The sequence below is a fragment of the Podarcis raffonei genome, chromosome 6 (assembly GCF_027172205.1).
Source record: "Podarcis raffonei isolate rPodRaf1 chromosome 6, rPodRaf1.pri, whole genome shotgun sequence".
Classification (NCBI taxonomy): domain Eukaryota; kingdom Metazoa; phylum Chordata; class Lepidosauria; order Squamata; family Lacertidae; genus Podarcis; species Podarcis raffonei.
Genome location: NC_070607.1, coordinates 97769703 through 97790676, shown reverse-complemented (window position 1 = coordinate 97790676; position 20974 = coordinate 97769703). Strand labels below are relative to the sequence as shown.

Sequence of the window (20974 nt, the reverse complement as noted above, 5' to 3'; positions counted from 1 at the left end):
GCACTATTACTTCCCTTGATCTAGATGCTATACTCCTATTGATGCAGCCCAGAATTTCCTGGCAGGCTTCTGGCCAAAGGAAAACAAAAGAAATGCAGAAGAGGAAACATGGGTTATTTTATTGAAGGAACCCGCAAAATATCATTCCAAGCCTCTGGACAGAGAGTTACAGCCTAGAGAACTGGGAATGGGGGTGAGCGTTTATCAGGCAGGCGAGGAAGAAGAGTTCTCCAATCGCTGCCCACTCCAGATCGAATTGTAGAGTTGGAAGGGACCCATTCTAGGTGGATGTGCTGTTTTCGTTTTGGATCAAGTGGCTGGGTGAACACCTCTTGGATGCAGGTGCAGGTTTCTGGCCTGTTTTTAAACAGACATGTTTTTAAACTTCTCCAAGTGCACCATGGAATCGTCCTCAACGTTGCTGTGGTCCACTTCAATGATCACGACACCCTGCAAAGGTGGCGGGGGGGAAGCCATTAGTATTGCCATTTTTTAAAAAAAACAAGGGCTCTGTGTGTCCTTTCAACCACAACTCAATCTGCCCCATGGCCTCAATCTGCTCCTTACCCAAAAAATCAGGCCAACCCACCCTGGACCAACTCAGATCCTCTCTGGATCTTGTCCTGAATTCGTTTGGGGGGGGCACAGCTAATATCATACCTCCAACATTCCTCAGATGGAAATAACATTTCTCACTCTCTGACCCTCCTTGTGTTAGGATATAGTTCCGTTCCACCTTAAGAGGAACAGGCATGACTGTTGTGTGTCACATGCCTATTTACTTCCAGCACAAGTCTGCTGGGAACTTTCGTTGTATGTTGCTTTTGCTATTGCTGTTTGCTGGAGACGAAGGGAAGCAGACATGTTTTTCCTTTGTTCCTGAACTATGCTGAATAAATGCCTGTCAGCGCTGCCCAAGGTCCCAGCTCACACAAGACCAACGCTGCTTCTTCCTCAAGTAAAAAGGTCTTTATTGAAGTTCAGTTTCATTTCCAGACGCGCAGCACGCAACGCTACGTCTATGCCCTAGACCGTAGAAGTCCCATCTGAATCTCCTCCCCCCTGACACCAGCTTAAGATTCTAGCCTTACTCCACCTCTTCCTCTGTTCCTTCTTTCTCTGGGTCCTCCTGCTAGTCGGAGTTTCAGCCCTCCTAGATTCTTCTGACGCTGAGTCCCCCGACTCTTCTCCCCCCCTCCTTTGGGCTTTCGGACCTGGCTCCCAATCCGGGTTTTCTGCTGTCCCGCGCTCCTCCACATTTGAACTTGGCGCGCGCACGCAGCCTCCCACTTTCCTTCTGACCGTTACACTTGTGTCACTGCTCCCTCTTTCGGGGAGGCTAGCTGGACCTGGCCTTCCCTCCGTTTCCCCACTCCCCGATGGGGGCGTGGTTACCCCTGACTCATCTTCTCTCCCCGCTGGAGGAGAAGCTGGTCCTGACTCATGTGACTCTTCCCACCCACTGTGCTCTGGTGGGGGAACTGGTCCTGATCCTCCGCTACTCCCTTGGGAGTCCCCTCTGGTTCCTTGTTTATGGAGCGTCCCCCCTGGGACTCGCCTCGCCCTTATCATAGGCACCCCCTCCTGGGAATCTTCTGATTCGCTGGAGAAGCTCATGGAATCTCTCGGGCCACTGTCATATTCCCCTACGCTCCCCTCTGATTCCTCTCCTCCGCTCTCTATTTGCTCTCTCCCCTGCTCTTCTGCTCCTGAGCCTCTGACAACGCCTGTAAATAACGCACACACATGTCTCTATCCGCCACTTCTGTTGTGAGGATTTATTCACTTTGCTGATAAGAGCGTGCCGAGTCTCTAAACGTATCTGAGGCTCGTGTCGCTGATTGATGCTGTAACTGGAGATCGCCCAGCTGCTGGCCGGTGGCTGGAGCCAGCTGGGAGCCTGCCAAATGCCCCGTCTCCCCGGCAGTATCCCAAAACCTTGACCCCCTATTTTTTGCTCCCCTCATCTCTGCAAAGTATTTTTATCAGAAAGGGGGCACAAGTGCCACCACCATGACACCAACGAAACACAGCACACAAAGTTCAGGCTGTTTCCAAGTGGCTGGAGTACAGGGGTCATGGAATCGTAGGACTGTCGAGTTGGAAGGGACCCTGGGGGTCATCTAGTCCAACCCCCTGCAATGCAGGGATCTCATAGCTCAAGCTAAAACCAGCCTGCTTGTTCTTCAGACACCCACGCAGGAAGGAAAAGCCCACGCAAGGCTGGCAAGCGCATTGCCCCACACTGACCTCCACCATCTTGAATGCAGGGTGATTATAGTCAGCCCCCATCAGGTTGGGCATTTTCATCTGGTTCTTTTCCAGGGCATCTGGAAAGTGCAAAGAAGAAAGTCGCGTTGGCTTTAGAGATAGTGGCAGGAAGTCTTACTCATAGCTGTCAACCGTCCCTTATTTGGTGGGAAAGTCCCTTATCCCAGCACTGTGTCCCGCTGCTGTCCCTTATTGATGATGTCCCTTAAATTCACAGGTTTCAAAGGAAGCAGCTCCTCTCCCTCCCTCCCTGCCGGCCAGGGAGGAGGGAGGCTCCAACTGTATTGCTTGGCTGCGTTGCTCACCCAATAAGGAGTCTAAGGGCGACCTGGGGGTGGAGCTTGCATGCCTTGTGCCGATCAAATCGGCCGCGTTGCCTGGGGACTCGCCTTTGCTCAGCGCTTCCCAGCGGAGAGGTGACGGTGGTTTCCCTTGCTGCATCCCCTTTGCCGGGTTGCTGCGCTGTGGGAACCACCACTTGAGGCTTCGTTTGGCTGCTGGCTGGGCTTTCTGCCTTTGGCTTGGAGGGGCTCAGAAGGTGAACATACCTGTGCTTGGAAAATCCCTTATTTTGGCTGCTGATCCCTTATTTTTAAGGCTGCTGGTCCCTTATTTTCAAATCTGTAAGTTGACAGCTGTGGTCTTACTTCTGAAGGCTGAAGTCATTGTACTGCCAAAACCCTTCTCCTGCCTATGCAGCACCTTCAGGCGGAAAACCCAAGTTGCCATTTGTTCTGATTCAGAGTTAAAGAGCAGATTTTTCTAGGGAGATTGGAGGGGCGAGGAGCACTCAGACACAGACTGGGGGAAACGTGGACCTGGGCCTGGAAAGCATGGAGCAAAACGTACGTAGGAATGAGCCCTTCCGGACATATCCAGAATACTGCAGTCAGAAGCAGCGTCTGGGTGGGAATCGAAAAAATGTCTGGGGAAATCCGTACGTATGGCAACCCATGTCAGCAGTGTAGTTTTTGGTGATTTCCCTCAAAAACAGGAAATCTGCCAACACAGCTCAACAACTCTGTGCAAAACTAAAAAAAAAAAAAAGATCTACAACTTTTCTGTCCAGATTTTCACTGTTTGAAATATGGCAACCACCCTAAGCAAACATCACATCTGAAGGCAGGCCTGTTTTGGGAAGCTTTTAATATCTGAAGGACTCTTGTATTTTAATATTTTGTTGGAAGTCGCCCAGAGTTGCTGGAAACCCAGCCAGATGGGCGGGGTATAAATAAATAAATTATTATTAATTATTATTATTATTATCATCTTACCATTCATCCCTGGGACGCAATTGCTGACTATGGCATTCTGCATATATTCCTTTAGTTGGTCTTCCTAAAACAAGAGGAAGAGAAAGTCTTCATTATGGTTGATACACAAACTGCATATGAAATCAGTGTTAGTTCTCCACATTCAAGTAAGGGGACAACAACAAACAACAACAACAACAACAACAACAACAACAACAACAACAACAACAACAACAACAACAACAACATTTCTATCTATCCTGCCCTTTTCTTAAACCAGGAATCAAGATGGCTCACAGATAAAATATGAAAACATATAAAGGCTCATTGTTGAAAAGCAATTAAACTCTAATAGAATTATTATTATTATTATTATTATTATTATTATTATTATTATTTGAATATGCATTTTATTTATTTGTTAACATTCTTATATTACATTGGTAAATGTTGTCATATTACATTACAGGACTTTCTATAATATAATTTCCAACATGTATACAAAAATTATATAAAATTTTATATACCTAGAAAGAAAATGAAACAACAAAAAAGAAAAAACAAAGAGAAAAAACAAAAACAAATCCCCCCCAAAAAAATCATATACATACCAACACACTAGACTTCCTGTCTATCCTGTTGTATATTCCTTTTTTACAAATGAATGTACTCTTATTATTGTATATTTCTTTACATTTTATCTAATACAGGATCAGGTTTAAGGTGCTGGTTTTAACCTTTAAAGCCCTATACAGCCTAGGACCCTCGTACCTACGGGACCGCCTCTCCTGGTATGCCCCACAGAGAAACTTACGGTCTCCAAATAAAAACATCTTGAAGGTCCCAGGCCACAGAGAAGTTAGGCTGGCCTCAACCAGAGTCAGGGCCTTTTCGGCTGTGGCTCCGACCTGGTGGAACGCTCCGTCACAAAAGACTAGGGCCCTGCGGGACTTGACATCTTTCCGCAGGGCCTGCAAGACAGAGCTGTTCCGCCAGGCCTTTGGCCAGGGCGCAGCCTGACTCCCTCCCTCGGCAATCTTCGCGGAGCTCTGGCACAATGGTGGCCAGTGGCTTGAATTAATTAATTTTTTAATGAATGATTTTAGAATGTTGTTTATGCTGTACTTTTGTACTGTTTTATTGTTGTTAGCCGCCCTGAACCCGGCTTCGGCTGGGGAGGGCGGGATATAAATAAAATTTATTATTATTATTATTATATTATATCAATATGTACTCTTTAGAATTAAAACAATATTTACAAAACCTACTCTATTGAAATACTGTTCTGAGTTTGGGGTGTTTCCATTGCTGAAGGAGCCAGGCAAGTTTCTTGGTGAGTTGATGGCCCCTAAGTATGGATCCCTAAGTATGGGGCGCGGGTGGCGCTGTGGGTTAAACCACAGAGCCTAGGGCTTGCTGATCAGAAGGTCGGTGGTTCGAATCCCCGTGACGGGGTGAGCTCCCGTTGCTCAGTCCCTGCTCCTGCCAACATAGCAGTTTGAAAGCACATCAAAGTGCAAGTAGATAAATAGGTACCGCTCCGGCGGGAAGGTAAACGGCGTTTCCGTGCACTGCTCTGGTTCGCCAGAAGCGGCTAAGTTATGCTGGCCACATGACCTGGAAGCTGTACGCCGGCTCCCTCGGCCAAGAAAGCGAGATGAACACCGCAACCCCAGAGTCGGCCATGACCGGACCTAATGGTCAGGGGTCCCTTTACCTTTAAGTATGGATCATTATTATAAGAGGGGAAGTTGCTTTGTGCTGGAGGACAAATGGATGGACTACCTTCCTCCCATGGTTGAGATCCACAACCTGAGATCCTTTCAACAGCGGAGATCAAACATGAGACCTTACACACAGGCAAGGCAGGTGTTCAGATCACTGATCAGGACGGAGGAAACGTTAGAAGGGGAAAAGTTCCCAGAGCACAATGTGGGAATTCTCTAGAAAGCCTCTTGAGATGTTGAGGCACAACCTCCTGGGACCTGCCATCTTGAAGAATTCCTGTTCAGGCTGCATGCGATTGTATACCAGAGAATCTCTCACAGGGCTAAAGCCACTATTTCCTGAAGAATTTCTATCTCAAGGAGGGTGTGGAGAAGAGCAGAGGTGGGGTGGTCTAGGCGATGTTTCTGAAAGGTCATATTTGGTTCCAGGACCTGAATCCTTGAAGAGATAAGACAGCAATTCCGTGTGCGCTCTTGAGTAGCCCAAGACAACCTCACACTTACATTAATGTCGCCGACTGAGGGAGAAGTCACAGATATTGCTGTTGTCCTGCAAAACGAAAGAAAGGCAGCATGTGAGGACATGCCAGTGTCTCCATCGCTTCCTCCTTGGCTGCTTTCTTGTGCTTAGTGATATTTCATTATTTGTCGTATTGAAGGTTTCCACTACTGCTTTCCTCCTCTCACCTCCCTTCAAATCCTTCCTCAATGCCCCGTACTTCTTCCACAAAAGGGCTGTAGATTCAAGACGGACAAAAGAAAGGCCCTCTCCCCTTCACACGATGCAGGGGAAGTTGCAGGGAGCTTGAGAGAGGAAGGAATTCATTTCCTTCCATTCTTGGAGAGGACCAACCTGATTCAACGTTCTGAAACTAGCTTTTGGATTGGACTAGAACCCCCAGTCGGACAGCACACATTTTGCTTTGGGTTTTTGGTGTACAAGAAGTACATGTGAAAATACATGTAGAGTGGTACCTCTGGATGCGAACGGGATCCGTTACTTCTGGGTCGCCGCGGAGCGCAACCCGAAAATGCTTAACCCGGAGCTACTTCAACCCAAGGTATGACTGTACTTCATAAAAGATTCACCCATAAATTGTGTCATCCTAGTGAACGCACCAAACAGAATTGAAAAGTGTCTATTTGGTGTAAAGGAGGCATGGCCAAACTTTGCCCTCCAGATGTTTTGGGACTACAACTCCCATCACCCCTAGCTAACAGGATCAGTGATGCTGGGAATTGTAGTCCCAAAACAGCTGGAGGGCCAAGTTTGGCCATGCCTGGTGTAAAGTGTATGTATCTTGTACTGTATACAGAAAATGCAAACGACAGGATGCAATGGAACAGATCACTGTTTGGATGCCAGTAAAACTGAAACAGGGTGGAAATACCTGCTCAGCTCATTCTGAGCTTAAATATAGATCTGGAAGGGATGCCTTGTGGGGGGAAAGCCCAGCCTCATGTATGCCACCAAAATGGGGGGGGGCGGTCTTCATGAGTGTGAGAGGAAAATGCCATGAACTGTGCCCTCTCTGCTACTGAAAGGAAGCAGCAATTGTGATTCTAATGAGCAGAATGACTAATCAAGGTTTTAAGTGCACATGTTCAGACCCGCCACTGAAATTTCACATAAGAAGAAATGTGATAAAAGAAATGGAATAAAAGAAACGAGAATGTTTAAGGGGTTTGAATGGGCCCAGGGGTGCTTCTTACATCCCTAGAAAAAACAAAGTTTTAAACCTCATGTATAAAAACAGCCATAGACTTGGAAAAGGCCCACAGACCATCTTCTTCAACTGAGGATTTGTTGAAGGACGGGAAGAGTACTCAGCTCAGTACCTGCCCGTTTCCGGTAGCAAGAAGACTTTCATGGTATCATTGAGCTGCTCATAGCCAGCATCCCATTTGTGCTCCTGCAATGGAACAACAGAAGGAAGCCCAAGTGAGCACATTGCCCTCCAAAGTGACACAAGTCTGCAGCAGAGGGAGAAAATGACAAAGGCTCCACCATTTGCAAATGTTTTAAAGGTGTGTGTGTGTGTGTGTGTGTGTGTGTGTGTGCGCGCGCGCGCGCGCATGCATGAGGGAGGGAGGGAGAAATGTCCAGCTGTTGATGTGCAAACTAGCAATGAGGCCAGAAATACTAGTGACTTGTTTTTAACTTTATCAGCCAGTTTCTAAAATGTGGCACCAGGCGTCTGGAAAACCTGGGGTGAAATACCTGCTCAGTTCATTCAAATCCTGAATATGTTTTGGGGAGGGGGCAGGGGGGCTTGTGGGGGGAAAGCCCAGCAGGGGAGGCAGCGCAAGGAAAACATGTCAGGAACTGCTGGCCCCTGGGAGTGAGACATAAATTCTGCCTACCATGTCTATGGTGCAGACGGGTTCGTTGTCTGGGTCTGTTTTGACGTCTATTGTCGAATGGACTGTCATGACACTTTTGCCGTCTTCGATGCGAACCTTGGGTGTTTCTACAGATCTGATTTCCAACTTCACTTTCTTTGAGGGGTCCATATCTGGAAGCTGCAGGAAGTCAGAATGCAATTAAAAGCAGCAGTGTAAGGGAGGAGAGAACCAAAAGCTCTTGCAGCTATTCTTATTCCAAGTCTAGTCCTCCTCCTCCTCCTCTGTCGACAGGTATTGCCACCCATTCAATATTTCCCAAAGGCCTTTTTTAAATACAGTCATACCTCGGGATATATGTGCTTCAAGTTAAGTATTTTCAGGTTGCGTTCTGCGGCGACCCAGAAGCAATGGAGTGCGTTACTTCCCGGTTTTGCCGCTCACACATGCGCAGATGGTCTAAATGATGTCACACGCATGTGCGGAAGCGGCGAAACGCGAGCTGCACACGTGCAGACGCGGGTTGCTTTCGCTTCAGGATGCGAACGGGGCTCCGGAACGGATCCCGTTTGCATCCGGAGGTACCACTGTAGTGGGGGATATCAAATGTTATCAAAGACCAAAGAAAAGCACAGGGTGTCATGCTCTCAGCCCTGAACAGCTTTCAACTGCCCCATTACATTTATATTTAAGATGCTGGTCATTCTTGAGCTAAGAAGGCCCAGTGCTCTGGCACTTTCTGTTTGGGGGGGGGAATATTGAGTGCATTCTGAGAACATGCGCCACGTTTGTTTTTGGGAACCTATCATTAAGCTTGCATTGTCTGAAGATGCTTCTCTAAGGCTCTGATATAGTTTGCTAGGCTGCTGTCCCTGACCCCGGTTTCTGCAGACGTTATGTTCCGATTCCGGGAGGGAAGCGGTGGGGCAAGTGGAATAGTTTCCAGGTTTTCCATAATGGGCTGGCCCCTGTGAAAACAGTCTGCTGGACCAAATGGGCCATTGGCCTGATCAGCAGATGCTCTTCTTATACTGAGTTCTTCAGATCATTTGTTAATTGGTTGAGAAGATGTGAGGCTTTCACAATGAATCTGCAGCAGAACATCAAGGGAATAATTTTTTCACCCAATCACACTGTGGCTCATAGGAGCCAGTGCCTAGGGGCCATGGGGTATTCAGCCCCGCTAAAATATTTGAGGGGTGGGTGGGTGGGTGTCAGTGTCAGAGCACTTTCCCCAACCCGCTTGTGAGTGTCCGTCAAATCAAATCAGTCGAATCAAAAATTTAAAAAGGAGTGGAAATGTTTTGATGAATATATGGCAAAATATTGCTCAAAAAAAGATACTGCCTAGATTAAAATGTGAAGTACTGGATGGAAGAAAAATTAGTAAGGAAAGATAATAAGAATATATAGATGATTTGAGAAGATTGTAGAATGCAAAGATTATTGTAAATTGTATAATGTGGAGGAAATCGAGTGGGGGCGGAGGGAAGTGGGAGGAGGGATAAAAGAATAATATGATGGATTGAGAAAATATAAATGTAAATGTATGGGGGGATGGGGAGGAAATGGTGTTGGCTTTGGTACATCTGTATTGTAATGTAATATGTGAAAACCAATAAAAAAGAAAAGGGAAAAAATATTTGAGGGGGCTGAGTCACCCCAAAGTTGATGGGCATGGCCACTCTAATGGTGTGTGAACACTACATCATGTGATTGATTGTGTGGGGTGGGGCTTACCTGCCCCCCTAATATTTTGGTCAGGTTGGCACCCCTGTTGTGGCTGCAAATCAAAGGGTTTCACAGGGGTTTCTGCCCCCTCAGAATTCAACCTTCCTGAAGAACGACCAGACGCAGCCTTTCTTCCCCCAGATCTCTCAATGGCAGTTGTCAGGTGGTGGTGTGGTTGCTCGAGAGCAAACAGGCAAGACTCCAACCTGTCTTTTCCAGGCTTTATTATTAGTACAACCTATTTACAGTGAAGGGATGCGGGTGGCTCTGTGGGTTAAACCACAGAGCCTAGGACTTGCCGATCAGAAGGTCGGCGGTTCGAATCTCCGCGACGGGGTGAGCTCCCGTTGCTCGGTCCCTGCTCCTGCCAACCTAGCAGTTCGAAAGCACGTCAAAGTGCAAGTAGATAAATAGGCACCGCTCCAGTGGGAAGGTAAATGGCATTTCCATGTGCTGCTCTGGTTCGCCAGAAGCGGCTTAGTCCTGCTGGCCACATGACCGGAAGCTGTACGCTGGCTCCCTTGGCCAGTAAAGCGAGATGAGCGCCGCAACCCCAGAGTCATTCACGACTGGACCTAACGGTCAGGGGTCCCTTTACCTTTACCTATTTACAGTGAGAGCGCCGCAAGTTCATGTCTGGCTCAGTCACTAGCAGAATCTGGGAGTGGGCAGTCCATGTACCTCCCCCAGTCACGTGACCCCCATCCTTCTCCTCCCCTCCCTGCGCCAAAACCTACTGAGCAGACTGGGCGCTGGCAAAGGGGTACTTCCCTCTTCTCCGGCTTGCTCTGCCGCGGCGCTGAGGCTCTCCCTAGCATCGCCTGGTCCCACCACCTCCTCTCCACTGGAGGTGGGTCTTTCCTCCTCGCCAGAGGAGGAGCTGCTTCGCAAGACCTTCAGAGGTTCCCCATAACACAACTGCCCTTCCCCCTCTCGCCTCTGACCTGATGGCAGTTCCCTGACAGCAGTGTTGTGATAAGCAGTGAGAACTTACCCCTGGTATCATTTCTTTCATCTTGCCCACCGTTAGATCAGAAATCTGGCAAAAGAATGAGGAAAAACCAGAAGGGGATGAGTGCTTTAAACGCAGCAGTGGCTCCATCCAAAAGTAGGAACAGCTTGTTTCAAAGGCAGAGCCCAGGGGAGCAACGTGAAGAGATGCCACAAAAGCAGGGAATTCTGCTTTCAGTAGTGGTGGAGCCTAGGCTTGGTCAATGGAAATCATTATTTGCAAATGCAAGTGGAAATGTTTCTTTTTCAAAGGTACAAACTCATCATCCAATGGCAAATTCCGGAAAGCTTGCAAGCAGCCAGATGGCTCCAGTAACAAAAGGGAACCTAAAACCAGCAGTTCTAGTTGTGAACGCTTTCAAATGATCCACTCTTGCTTGCCTCAAAGTGCCACTCAGCAAATCTCCACCTACTTCCTACCTCTTGATATCCCTGATCTCTGGCTGTGTCTGAAGACTGAAGACCAGAAATATGAGAACCTACAAGAAACTGAAATTAACTCCCATCCCTAGGCGGGGCAGCGGCAAAGTCGGAACCAACAGAGCCAATTCCACTGGTTCATCCATATAGCCTTGACCTCACCACTGGTCTTCTTTGCCCCATCCAGCTGAGCTGCATAAACGCCACTGTCAGGAGGATAGGAGGACCTCTGCTCTGACAGCAGCCACCGCTGACGTTCTCCAGTCAGAATTAGTGGTGCGTCACCTTTAGAGGAAATTCGGTCACAGGCACAGAAGTGGACATGCCAACAGATTCAAGGAATCAAATATCTGCTCACTCACCGAGTCACTAGTAGCGTCGCAGTCCATGTCTTTCTTGAATAGTTCCAGCACAGTGTTCAGGATACCTGTTGGTATGATGACTTGAGTAATGCCATCAGGTCTTGCGGAAGAACCTTCAGAACCTGGTGCTTCACAGACATTTGGAATTTCATTTCCATCTCTGTCACGGACCACCGGCTAAAGGAGAAGGTAAGAATAATGGTTGCATCATTTGAAAACAACCCAAAAACATAATCCACATTTACATTCGATGGGATGTAGGACCTTGACCACCTTCTTTTCTTTGTTCTTTTGGTCATTTCCAAGTATGTGGGTGAATTACATCTTCCTTGACAGGGCCTTCTCTGTGGCAGCCCCTGAGTTGTGGCATTCCCTCCCCACAGAGGTGGACCTGGCTCCTTCATTATCTAGTTTCCATTGCATGCTGAACATGAACCTCCTTGCCCTGGCCTTTGACACTTCAGATACATATTTTCAGGAACCAAACTATTCTTATGGTGAAGGCTGGGTAAGAAATTTTGGGGGCCACCGAGAAGTGTGACTAGCCCAAGGTCACCCAGCAGCTGCATGGGGAGGAGCAAGGAAGTGAACCTGGTTCCCCAGATTACGAGTCTACTGCTCTTAACCACCACACCACACTGGCTCTCATCATAAGGAATGGTGGAGGGGGTTGGGAATGTTTAGCCTGGAAAAGAGGAGACTGAGAGATGGTACGAGAGCCATCTTCAAATATCTATAGGGTTGTCCCATGGAAGAAGGAGCAAGCTTGTTTTCTCCTGCTCTATGGGTAGCACTCATGTTACAAGGAAGGAGATTCTGACTGAAGTCAGGAAGAACTTTCTGACAGTGGAATGGTCTCCCTTGGAAGGTGATGGACTCTCCTTCCTTGGAGGTTTTTCAGCAGTGGTTGGATGGCCAGCTGTCATGGATTCTTTAGCTGTTATTCCCGCATTGCAGGCGGTTGGACTCAATGACCTTCAGGGTCCCTTCCAACTCTATTATTATTATTATTATTATTATTATTATTATTATTATTATTATTATAATTTATACCCCAGCCACTCTGGGCAGCTTCCAACAAAATATTAAAATACATCAAACATTAAAAACTTCCCTAAAAAGGGCTGCCTTCAGATGTCTTCTAAAATTCTGGTAGCTGTTGTTCTCTTTGACATCTGGTGGGAGGGCGTTCCACAGGGCGGGTGCCACCACCGAGAAGGCCCTCTGCCTGGTTCCCTGTAACTTCACTTCTCACAGTGAGGGAACCACCAGAAGGCTCTTGGCGCTGGATCTCAGTGTCCGGGTAGAACAATGGGGGTGGAGACGCTCTTTCAGATATACTGAACTCTATAATTCTATGACTCCACGGTTCCAAATAAAACTAGCTAACAAGATGTTGGACTAGACGGGCCTTTGGTATGATCCAGCAGGGCTTTTCACATGTTCCTATAACCTTCTGCCTCTGCTTCACAGCTGAGCAGATCCCCTGCTTTTGTCAAAGTCAAGGGGTACAGGCTGCAGAATGGGAACACCTCTTGGTTCGCGCCTTTAAGAGCCTTCACTGGGCAATTTCAATTCATAGAAAGGGGGGAGGCTCTGAAAGATCATGAAAAGTGATACTAAGTGCAAGAAGATATAACTGGCACACAGCAGAGCTATCCACACTTACCTTGAACTTCATGTTCAAGGAGCCATCATATACTTCTGGCAGGCCGTCCATTGTATACTGCATTGTTCCCCGCTCACCAATAGGGCATTCCTCTGGGAAAATGACATGGAAAATGATTTGCAGCATCTGACAGGGCAAATAACCATGGGCGATGTAACTATTGCCTTCGCACCTTGCCTGAGGCTTCCTGGAAGCCCGTCCACTCCTGCAAGGCAATTCCTAAGTCCTTAAGCTACTGCCCTGGCAGAATAATGTCTTCCTCCATGAATAAATCTGACTCGGGGCTTATCTGCACTCACCTTTTGCCCTGCCCTTTCCAGGCACAGGTCCATGCTTGAAAGCTCCAAGTCCAAACATCATCATCATCATCACCCTGAGCTTTCCCTGCAAAAATCTGCTCTTTAGCGCTCAATTGGAGCAAACGTCTTTGGGTTTCCCTCAGATTGCTGTTTGCTCCGATTGAGTTTTAAAGAGCAGGTTTTCATGGGGAAAGCCCAGAGCAAAAACAAGGGTACGTGGACACTGAGCTTTAAACCACAGGCTGTGCCTGGAAAGAACGGAGGAAAGGTAAGTGACGTCTCCCTTGGGAGGTTGTGGAGGTTTTTAAGCAGAGGTTGGAAGACCATGGATGCCATGGATGCTTTAGTTGAGATTCCTTCATTTCGCTGTATTTTTAATCTTTGTTGGAAGCCGCCCAGAGTGGCTGGGGAAACCCAGCCAGATGGGCAGGGTACAAATAATAAATTATTATTATTATTATTATTATTATTACTACTACTACTACTACTACTACTACTACAGGGGAGGGGGTTGACTGGATGACTCTTGGGGTCCCTTCCAACTCTGTCATAGATTCTATGATAAGCCAGAACAGGTTGCTAAGAAAGAAGGATGCCAGAGGCCTTTGGTGCCTGAGCTCTTTTCCAAAGCTACGGCTCCGTCTGACTTTAGTCTGAGAAAAATGAATGTGCACATTCTCTGCCCACTTGCAAGATTCCCATTGCAATGCGCAGGATTTCCTTGGCAAGTAAGTCAAAGTGGAAAGAACTGTGGACAGGTTGAGGACCACTGGAGGAGCTGTTTGTTTAAATCCATATTCAGATAACCACCTGGGTTATATATAGCGGAATGAACAGGGTCCTTCATTCATAAAGCTTGTGATCACTGTGGGTCATCTTGTTCCTAGTTCGCCACATACCTGGGGCACTGACCTGAACCGAGCCACCAGTTTTTAAGAGTTAAAAGGAGCAGTATAGAACAAACAGCCTTGGTCAACCTGGTGCCCTTCAGGCATTTTGGACTAGACTGGCTGGGAGCTGAAGACCAACACTCCCAGAGGGCACAGGTTGACCAAGGCTGGCGTAGAAGGTGCCAGCTGAGCTTACCAAATGCTTTCTTCATTTTCTCTTCTATGTGTAGAAGCACTTTGTCTGCTGCTGGGCACATCTAGAAGAGAGAGAAACCCGAAGGGCATTGAAGCGGACTCAGCTGCTATTAACATGTTTTCATGTGAGCTGTGCACCAAGCATATTTCTGCACAACCTCAACAGACCACCCCCGTAAGTTCTCTTTCAGGTCCATCAGACTCACCATGCCGGGGAGGACTTTAGTGAGGGTAGAATTAAGAAATTTGTTCACAATCTTCGGAAGCATGCTGTGGGGAGGTAAAGGGACTTCGTGAACACGAGGTGTTGGGAGATCTGAGCTGAGAACAAGAGCCATCGCTTCTTTCCTGGCATCAAAACCTATGAATGCGGCTGCTTTTAATAAGAGTTGCCATAGATACACAGCCATCCTCATAGGTTTTGAGACCAGCAATGCCCAGGGAACTTCTGTTCACCAATGAATTGAAGTTTTTGGGTGGTCTTTTTCCTCCAGAGGGTATCTAACAGCTTGTCCACACTTCCACTTGTCCTGTGCCAACACCCCAACCCCAGTCTCCAGGGAAGCTACTTTTATCCCTGCTGGGGAGCAAATACAAATACCGTATTTTTCGCTCCATAAGGCGCACCGGACCATAGGGCGCACCTAGTTTTTAGGGGGGGAAATCAAGGGGAAAAAATCTTGTCTTGGCTTCCTCTTTAGCCGCGTGCAACCTCTCCAGCCAGGAGAGGCTGCGCACGGCTTTGGCAGAAGCCAAGACAGTGAGCGGGGTGGATCCCGCTTGCTGTCTTGGCTTCGTTTTCAGCCATGGGGCTGGGGCGGGGTAAGCCCGAGCTTCCCCCGACCCCAACCCCCAGAACAGGCAGCTATCCGCAAGCCTTCCGAGCGCAGCGGGAACTCCTGCTGTGCTTGGAAGGCTTGCGGATAGCTGCCTGAAGCCCCCAGAGCGCAGCGGGAGTTTGCGCTGTGCTCGGAGGGCTTCAGGCGGCTATCCGCAAGCCTTCTGAGCGCAGCAGGAACTCCTGCTGTGCTCGGAAGGCTTGCAGATAGCTGCCTGGAGCCCCCAGAGCGCAGCCTTTGAAGCCTCCGCAGAGCAGCGGGGTTCTGGCTTTGGGCTTAGCCGCGCAGCCTGCATTCCCTCTATAGGACGCACACACATTTCCCCCTAATTTTTGGAGGGGAAAAGGTGCATCCTATAGAGCGAAAAATACGGTACCTCCTGCGAATCATGACTTGTTTTCTACCCTCTGGTTGAAAGCATGCTAAGGAGGTTCACATGGTGTCTTCATCGCATGTCTTTAAACACCAGGCAAAAACATCCCTCTTCTTGCAGGCCTTTGGCTAATGAAACCATCTATGGCAGGAGTTGACAACCTAAGGCCCATGGGCTTCCATGCACCGCACTAAACCAGTGTGGAGCAGAGCGGGGACCGCCTTTGGCGACGCTGGCCGGCTTCCCATTGGCTGCAGGAAGCTCAAATGTCTGGGGACCCTGTGTGATCGCCACAACGACGAACACAATTTCCTTCTCTGCCCCTTCTGATAGCAGTTGGCAGGGGGAGTCTGGGTCCTAAGACAGGGCAACTGGCAACACAGAGCAGCTTTGCCTGCTCAGGGAATGCCTTGCAGACCAATAGCGCTGGGAAACCTTTCGACTGGATGCTGCCATCAAAAAACACAGGACGAAAACACCCCTATTCTGCATACTCAGAGAATATGGACTGCAGAGAACTGGACTGCTGGCCAGAGCAGAATTCAAAGCTCTTCCTTGGAATCTTGCTGGGACTCACCTGCTGGGAAGGTTGGTTTTGCAGCTTATCAGCTCCACCGTACAACTCTTTGCTTTCAACCTGAGTTCTTTATTGTCATCGTATTCCATGCAGCTGACTGTTGTCATTTTTGATTTCACCGTGATCTCCATGGTGCCACCAATGAAGCTGCACAAAATGAAATCTGGTTCTTAGGGACAGCAGTTTCTGACATACTTGGCCCTCCCTCACACTTCACAGTGACCAAACCGTTGTCTAAATTCAGAATCTACTGGCTGATGAGAAGTGAGCCCATCAAACTCTGGGGGTCACCATGTTGGCCATCCCTGACCTAGTGCACCCTTGGGATCACCTAAAGGACTGGACTGCTGCTGTGTCTTTCTCCGAACCACCCTCTGAGATCTTGCCCTGTATTTGGAAGCAACCTCTTGCTCACCTTTTCCCAGCAATTGTTATCTGATTTCCCACTGGCATTTCGATGTTCGCAGGTTCATGCAAGATTATTTCAATCTCGGGGGGCTGGATATCTTTAACTTTCAGCCTATGGGACAAAAGACACAATGCATTGAAGCAGAGAGACCATGGAAAGAACAGGCATGGAGTCTAAGCAGCCATCAGCGTAAAGCTCTGATTCAATAGTAAAATGAGGGCTTTCTGGGGGAAAGCGCTGGGACCCCCAAACAAAAACTGGGTGGGGGGTGGGGGGAGGTTACCATATTATGCATTTTTGTGTTTTTTATAGTGTAAACCACCCTGGGATCCTCAGGTGGACAGCGCTATAGAAATTTAATAAATAAAATAAAATTTAAAAATGCAACTCATTGGGGAATAAATTAGGAGAAATATATCAGCTTCTCTTTATTTCTAGTCTTTATTTTCCACATCACTTATTTATTCTTTAAAAAGTCCTCGCAAAAAAAATCAGCAGCACTGTGGGGAAAAAATTTCCTAATCTGCACAGGCTTCTATGCGCTTCTGCCAAATTTACATATTTTTGGCAAAGCAGTTTCCCCCCAATATACCGTATTTTTCGCTCTATAAGACGCACCAGACCACAAGACGCACCTAGTTTTTGGAGGAGGAAAACAAGAAGAAAAAAATTCTGAATCTCAGAAGCCAGAACAGCAAAAGGGATCACTGTGCAGCGAAAGCAGCAATCCCTCTTGCTGTTCTGGCTTCTGGGATAGCTGCGCAGCCTGCATTCGCTCCATAAGACGCACACACATTTCCCCTTACTTTTTAGGAGGGGAAAAGGGAGTCGCATTGTTGTATTTACCCCTCCCCAATAAAGTAGGCATTTTTACAGACGCTGTTACCCCAGTCAATACATTTTTAAATAAAATTCCTTCCACATACCGACCCAAATGTTTGTGTGACAGGACAGCGCTTTCCAAATAATAATAATAATAAATTTTATTTATATCCCGCCCTCCCCAGCCAAGACCGGGATCAGGGCGGCTAACACCTGATATAAAAACAAATTGAAATACAACTTAAGAACAAGACTAAAATACAGCATTAAAACATTAAAACAGGTCATTGCAAGAGGCTGTCACATAGTTTTTGCATACAGGGACAGCACTCCGTGGGCCAAGTTAAAATATGTGTTGATCTTCTCAACTTCTTCCAGTACACTGGCATTAGTTCGCCTGTCCTCCCAAGTGATATGTATAATTTTTCGGAGACACCATTGATGGAATCTTTTGAGGAGTCGGAGATGGAGTTTGTAAGTGGTCCATGTTTCACAAGCATACAGTAAGGCTGGTAGTACAATAGCTTTGTAAACAAGCATTTTGGTTTCCCTGCGAATGTCCCGGTCCTCAAACACTCTGCACTTCAAACAGGAGAAAGCCGCACTTTTACATATTTTTCATATTTTTTTATATCACTTGAGAAGACAGGCGAACTAATACCATTATACTGGAAGAAGCAAAAATCACCAGTGTTGAAGCAATGATTCTTCAACATCAACTTCGTTGGACTGGTCGTGTTGTGTGGATGCCTGATGATCGTCTTCCAAAGCAAATACTCTATTCTGAACTTTAAAATGGAAAGTGTAATGCTGGTGGTCAACAAAGGAGGTTTAAAGACTCACTCAGGGCAAATCTTTTAAAATGTGATATAAACACTGATAATGTGGTAACACTGGCCTGCGAACGCTCCAGTTGGAGAACAGCTTTTACCAAAGGTGTCCTGGGCTTTGAAGACACTCGAACTCAGGACGCAAGGGAGAAACGTGCTAGGAGGAAGGCACGCTTGGCAAATCCACACCGTGATCAACTCCCACCTGGAAACCAATGTCCCCACTGTGGAAGGACGTGTGGATCCAGAACTGGCCTCCACAGTCACCTACGGACACACCGTTAAGACCATATTCATGGAAGACAATCTTACGCGGCTGCAAGGGATCGCCAGAGAAGGTCTTCTCAACACATTTCTACTGGCGCACTGGCATGCCAGGTCCACTTCCTGTTGGTACAGGCTGACATTGCGCCCCCCTCCCCAAAATGCCTCACCCTTTGATGCCTTTGATAGCTTTCGCGCCACCCTGGTTTTTGGCCGCAGCTTCTGCCAGTTCCGCCATAATGTTGCTGTCAGTCATGGATTTCTTGGCAGCTGAAAGAGATATGCCAGCCCGTGAATTAGACCAGCAGAGCCAGGTTGCCATAGCTCACTATGAAGCAGCCCACAGGTAAGCCCACATTCCTCCATTACTATTAGAATTATAGAACTGTGCAGTTGGAAGGGACACCAAGAGTCATCTAGTCTAACCCCCTGCAATGCAGGAATCACAACTAAAGAATCCTTGACAGATCACCATCCAGCCTCCGTTTAGCTTATTATTAGCAGGACATCCCCTCTCTAAATTTCCCCCCTTTAAAGACTTAAGTCTAGTCAGGGTTCTTGTTTAACCAAGATTTTAAACCAGGCTTTGTAAAGCTTCCTTATACGGTTTGGGTACATGATGACTTCAGGGGACATGGGTGGCGCTGTGGGTTAAACCACAGAGCCTAGGGCTTGCCAAGCAGAAGGTCGTCGGTTCGAATCACCATGACGGGTGAGCTCCCATTGCTCGGTCCCTGCTCCTGCCAACCTAGCAGTTCAAAAGCACATCAAAGTGCAAGTAGATAAATAGGTACTTCTCCAGCAGGAAGGTAAACGGCGTTTCCGTGTGCTGCTCTGGTTCACCAGAAGTGGCTTAGTCATGCTGGCCACGTGACCCGGAAGCTGTATGCCGGCTCCCTCGGCCAATAAAGCGAGATGAGTGCTGCAACCCCAGAGTTGGCCATGACTGGACCTAATGGTCAGGGGTCGTTTACCTTCACGCCGGAGTGGTACCTATTTATCTACTTGCACTTTGACATGCTTTCGAACTGCTAGGTTGGCAGGAGCAGGGACCGAGCAACGGGAGCTCACCCTGTCGTGGGGATTCAAACCGCCAACCCTCTGATCGGCAAGTCCTAGGCTCTGTGGTTTAACCCACAGCGCCACCCGTGTCCCTTAGACCCATAGGCTTAGCAAATATATTACTTTCACTAAGTAAAACTTAATCAAGCGTTACAGAAGAGGAGATCAGAAGAGCATTATGAAACAGCTTATATACATTATGAAATATAACCTAACACTATAAATCTAGAATACTGGTGCAGAACTGAGAAGCCCTTATTAAATCATAAGTTTTCTGAGTTACCAAGGCCAGAACACACACAAAAGGCAATATGAGTCCTTTTGAAAGAAAAAGGGTTAGATGCTCAAAGGAAAGGATATTTATACTAATTTTTTTGCCTCTGAAGGAGCTATATTCTTCTAAGCTTTCTCAATAAAAATAACAATAAAGAAACGAAGGGTTCATTCCGCAAAATATCCATCTACACAAAAGAATCCAATAAATCACAAGTGTTGCAACTTTCGCCATTATTTTGATGAAACACAGTCTGCTATCATCAAGAAAAATAATTTTAGCAACATCTAATAAAACTGCATCAAATAAAAACAGTTGCTATTTTTAAAAAAGCATATCTGGATAGGTTACACAGACATATTAACAACACCTAAATGATATTAATATGAGAATGTGTCGGGTTCACATTTGAGGATACTAAACGTATCGGTGTTAATAAAAGCATTCACTATGAGCACAACTTGCAGGACCAGGCATTGGACCCCAAGCCGTATAATAAGAGACCAATAAGACTGGGTTTGGGGTCAAAACAGGCCACAACTTGATTGAATGCGGATGAAAAAGGTTTGGCTTGGGCATGGGGCAATCTAAATACTTTGGCCTGCAGGAACACAAAAGCTGAGCCCCAGGTGCTGGTTGCTCAAATGGGCCAAGACCCAGCCCGCATCCCCATTTGCCAATGCAGGGTGCAGGCTAGGATTCGGTTCCTGATAGGCGTCAGTTTGAATTCTGACGCCGGGGGCCTAGTGAAGCCTCCTCCGTCCCACAATGCGGCCACACGCAAAGGGGTGAACAGGCTTGTCTAACTAATCTATAACTGTGGCTTGATTAATTCAGCTCATTGCAAGCTTCTCCTTTTATAACAGGAGACATGGGGAAATTGTTCAGGATAGGGAATAGAGAGTGCTAATGTGCCTGTCTTCGAAGTCCAGCTTGCAAGCTGGATTTCGTGCAAGCTGGATTTCGAAGGGGCAGAGGAACCAGAGACCAAAATGCAAACATGCGTTGGATTATGGAGAAAGCTAGAGAGTTCCAGAAATACATCTACTTCTGCTTCATTCAATCAAAAACTTCTGCTTCATTCTGCTGCATTCAATCAAAAGCCTTTGACTGTATCAACCACAGCAAACTATGGCAAGTTCTTAAAGAAATGGGAGTGCCTGATCACCTCATCTGTCTCCTGAGAAATCTCTATGTGGGACAAGAAGCTACAGTTAGAACTGAATATGGAACAACTGAATGGTTCAAAATTGGGAAAGGAGTACGACAAGGCTGTATATTGTCTCCCTGCTTATTTAACTTATATGCAGAATTCATCATGCGAAAGGCTGGACTGGATGAATCCGAAGCCGG

General features: G+C 47.2%; 1 protein-coding gene across 1 annotated transcript; it reads right to left on the bottom strand.

Annotated features, from left to right (window-relative positions):
• Window positions 1-93: 93 nt before the first annotated feature.
• Window positions 94-18565, bottom strand: LOC128416683 (BPI fold-containing family B member 6-like). The gene is made up of 14 exons (XM_053394736.1): window positions 18456-18565; window positions 16376-16480; window positions 15961-16107; window positions 14378-14441; window positions 14173-14233; window positions 12788-12879; window positions 11119-11295; window positions 10320-10364; window positions 7616-7774; window positions 7091-7164; window positions 5756-5801; window positions 3546-3609; window positions 2251-2330; window positions 94-450 (listed from the first exon to the last, which is right to left on the bottom strand). The coding sequence occupies exons 1-14, from the start codon at window positions 18539-18541 to the stop codon at window positions 364-366; spliced, it is 1287 nt and encodes a 428-aa protein (XP_053250711.1). The 5' UTR covers window positions 18542-18565; the 3' UTR covers window positions 94-363.
• Window positions 18566-20974: the final 2409 nt, after the last annotated feature.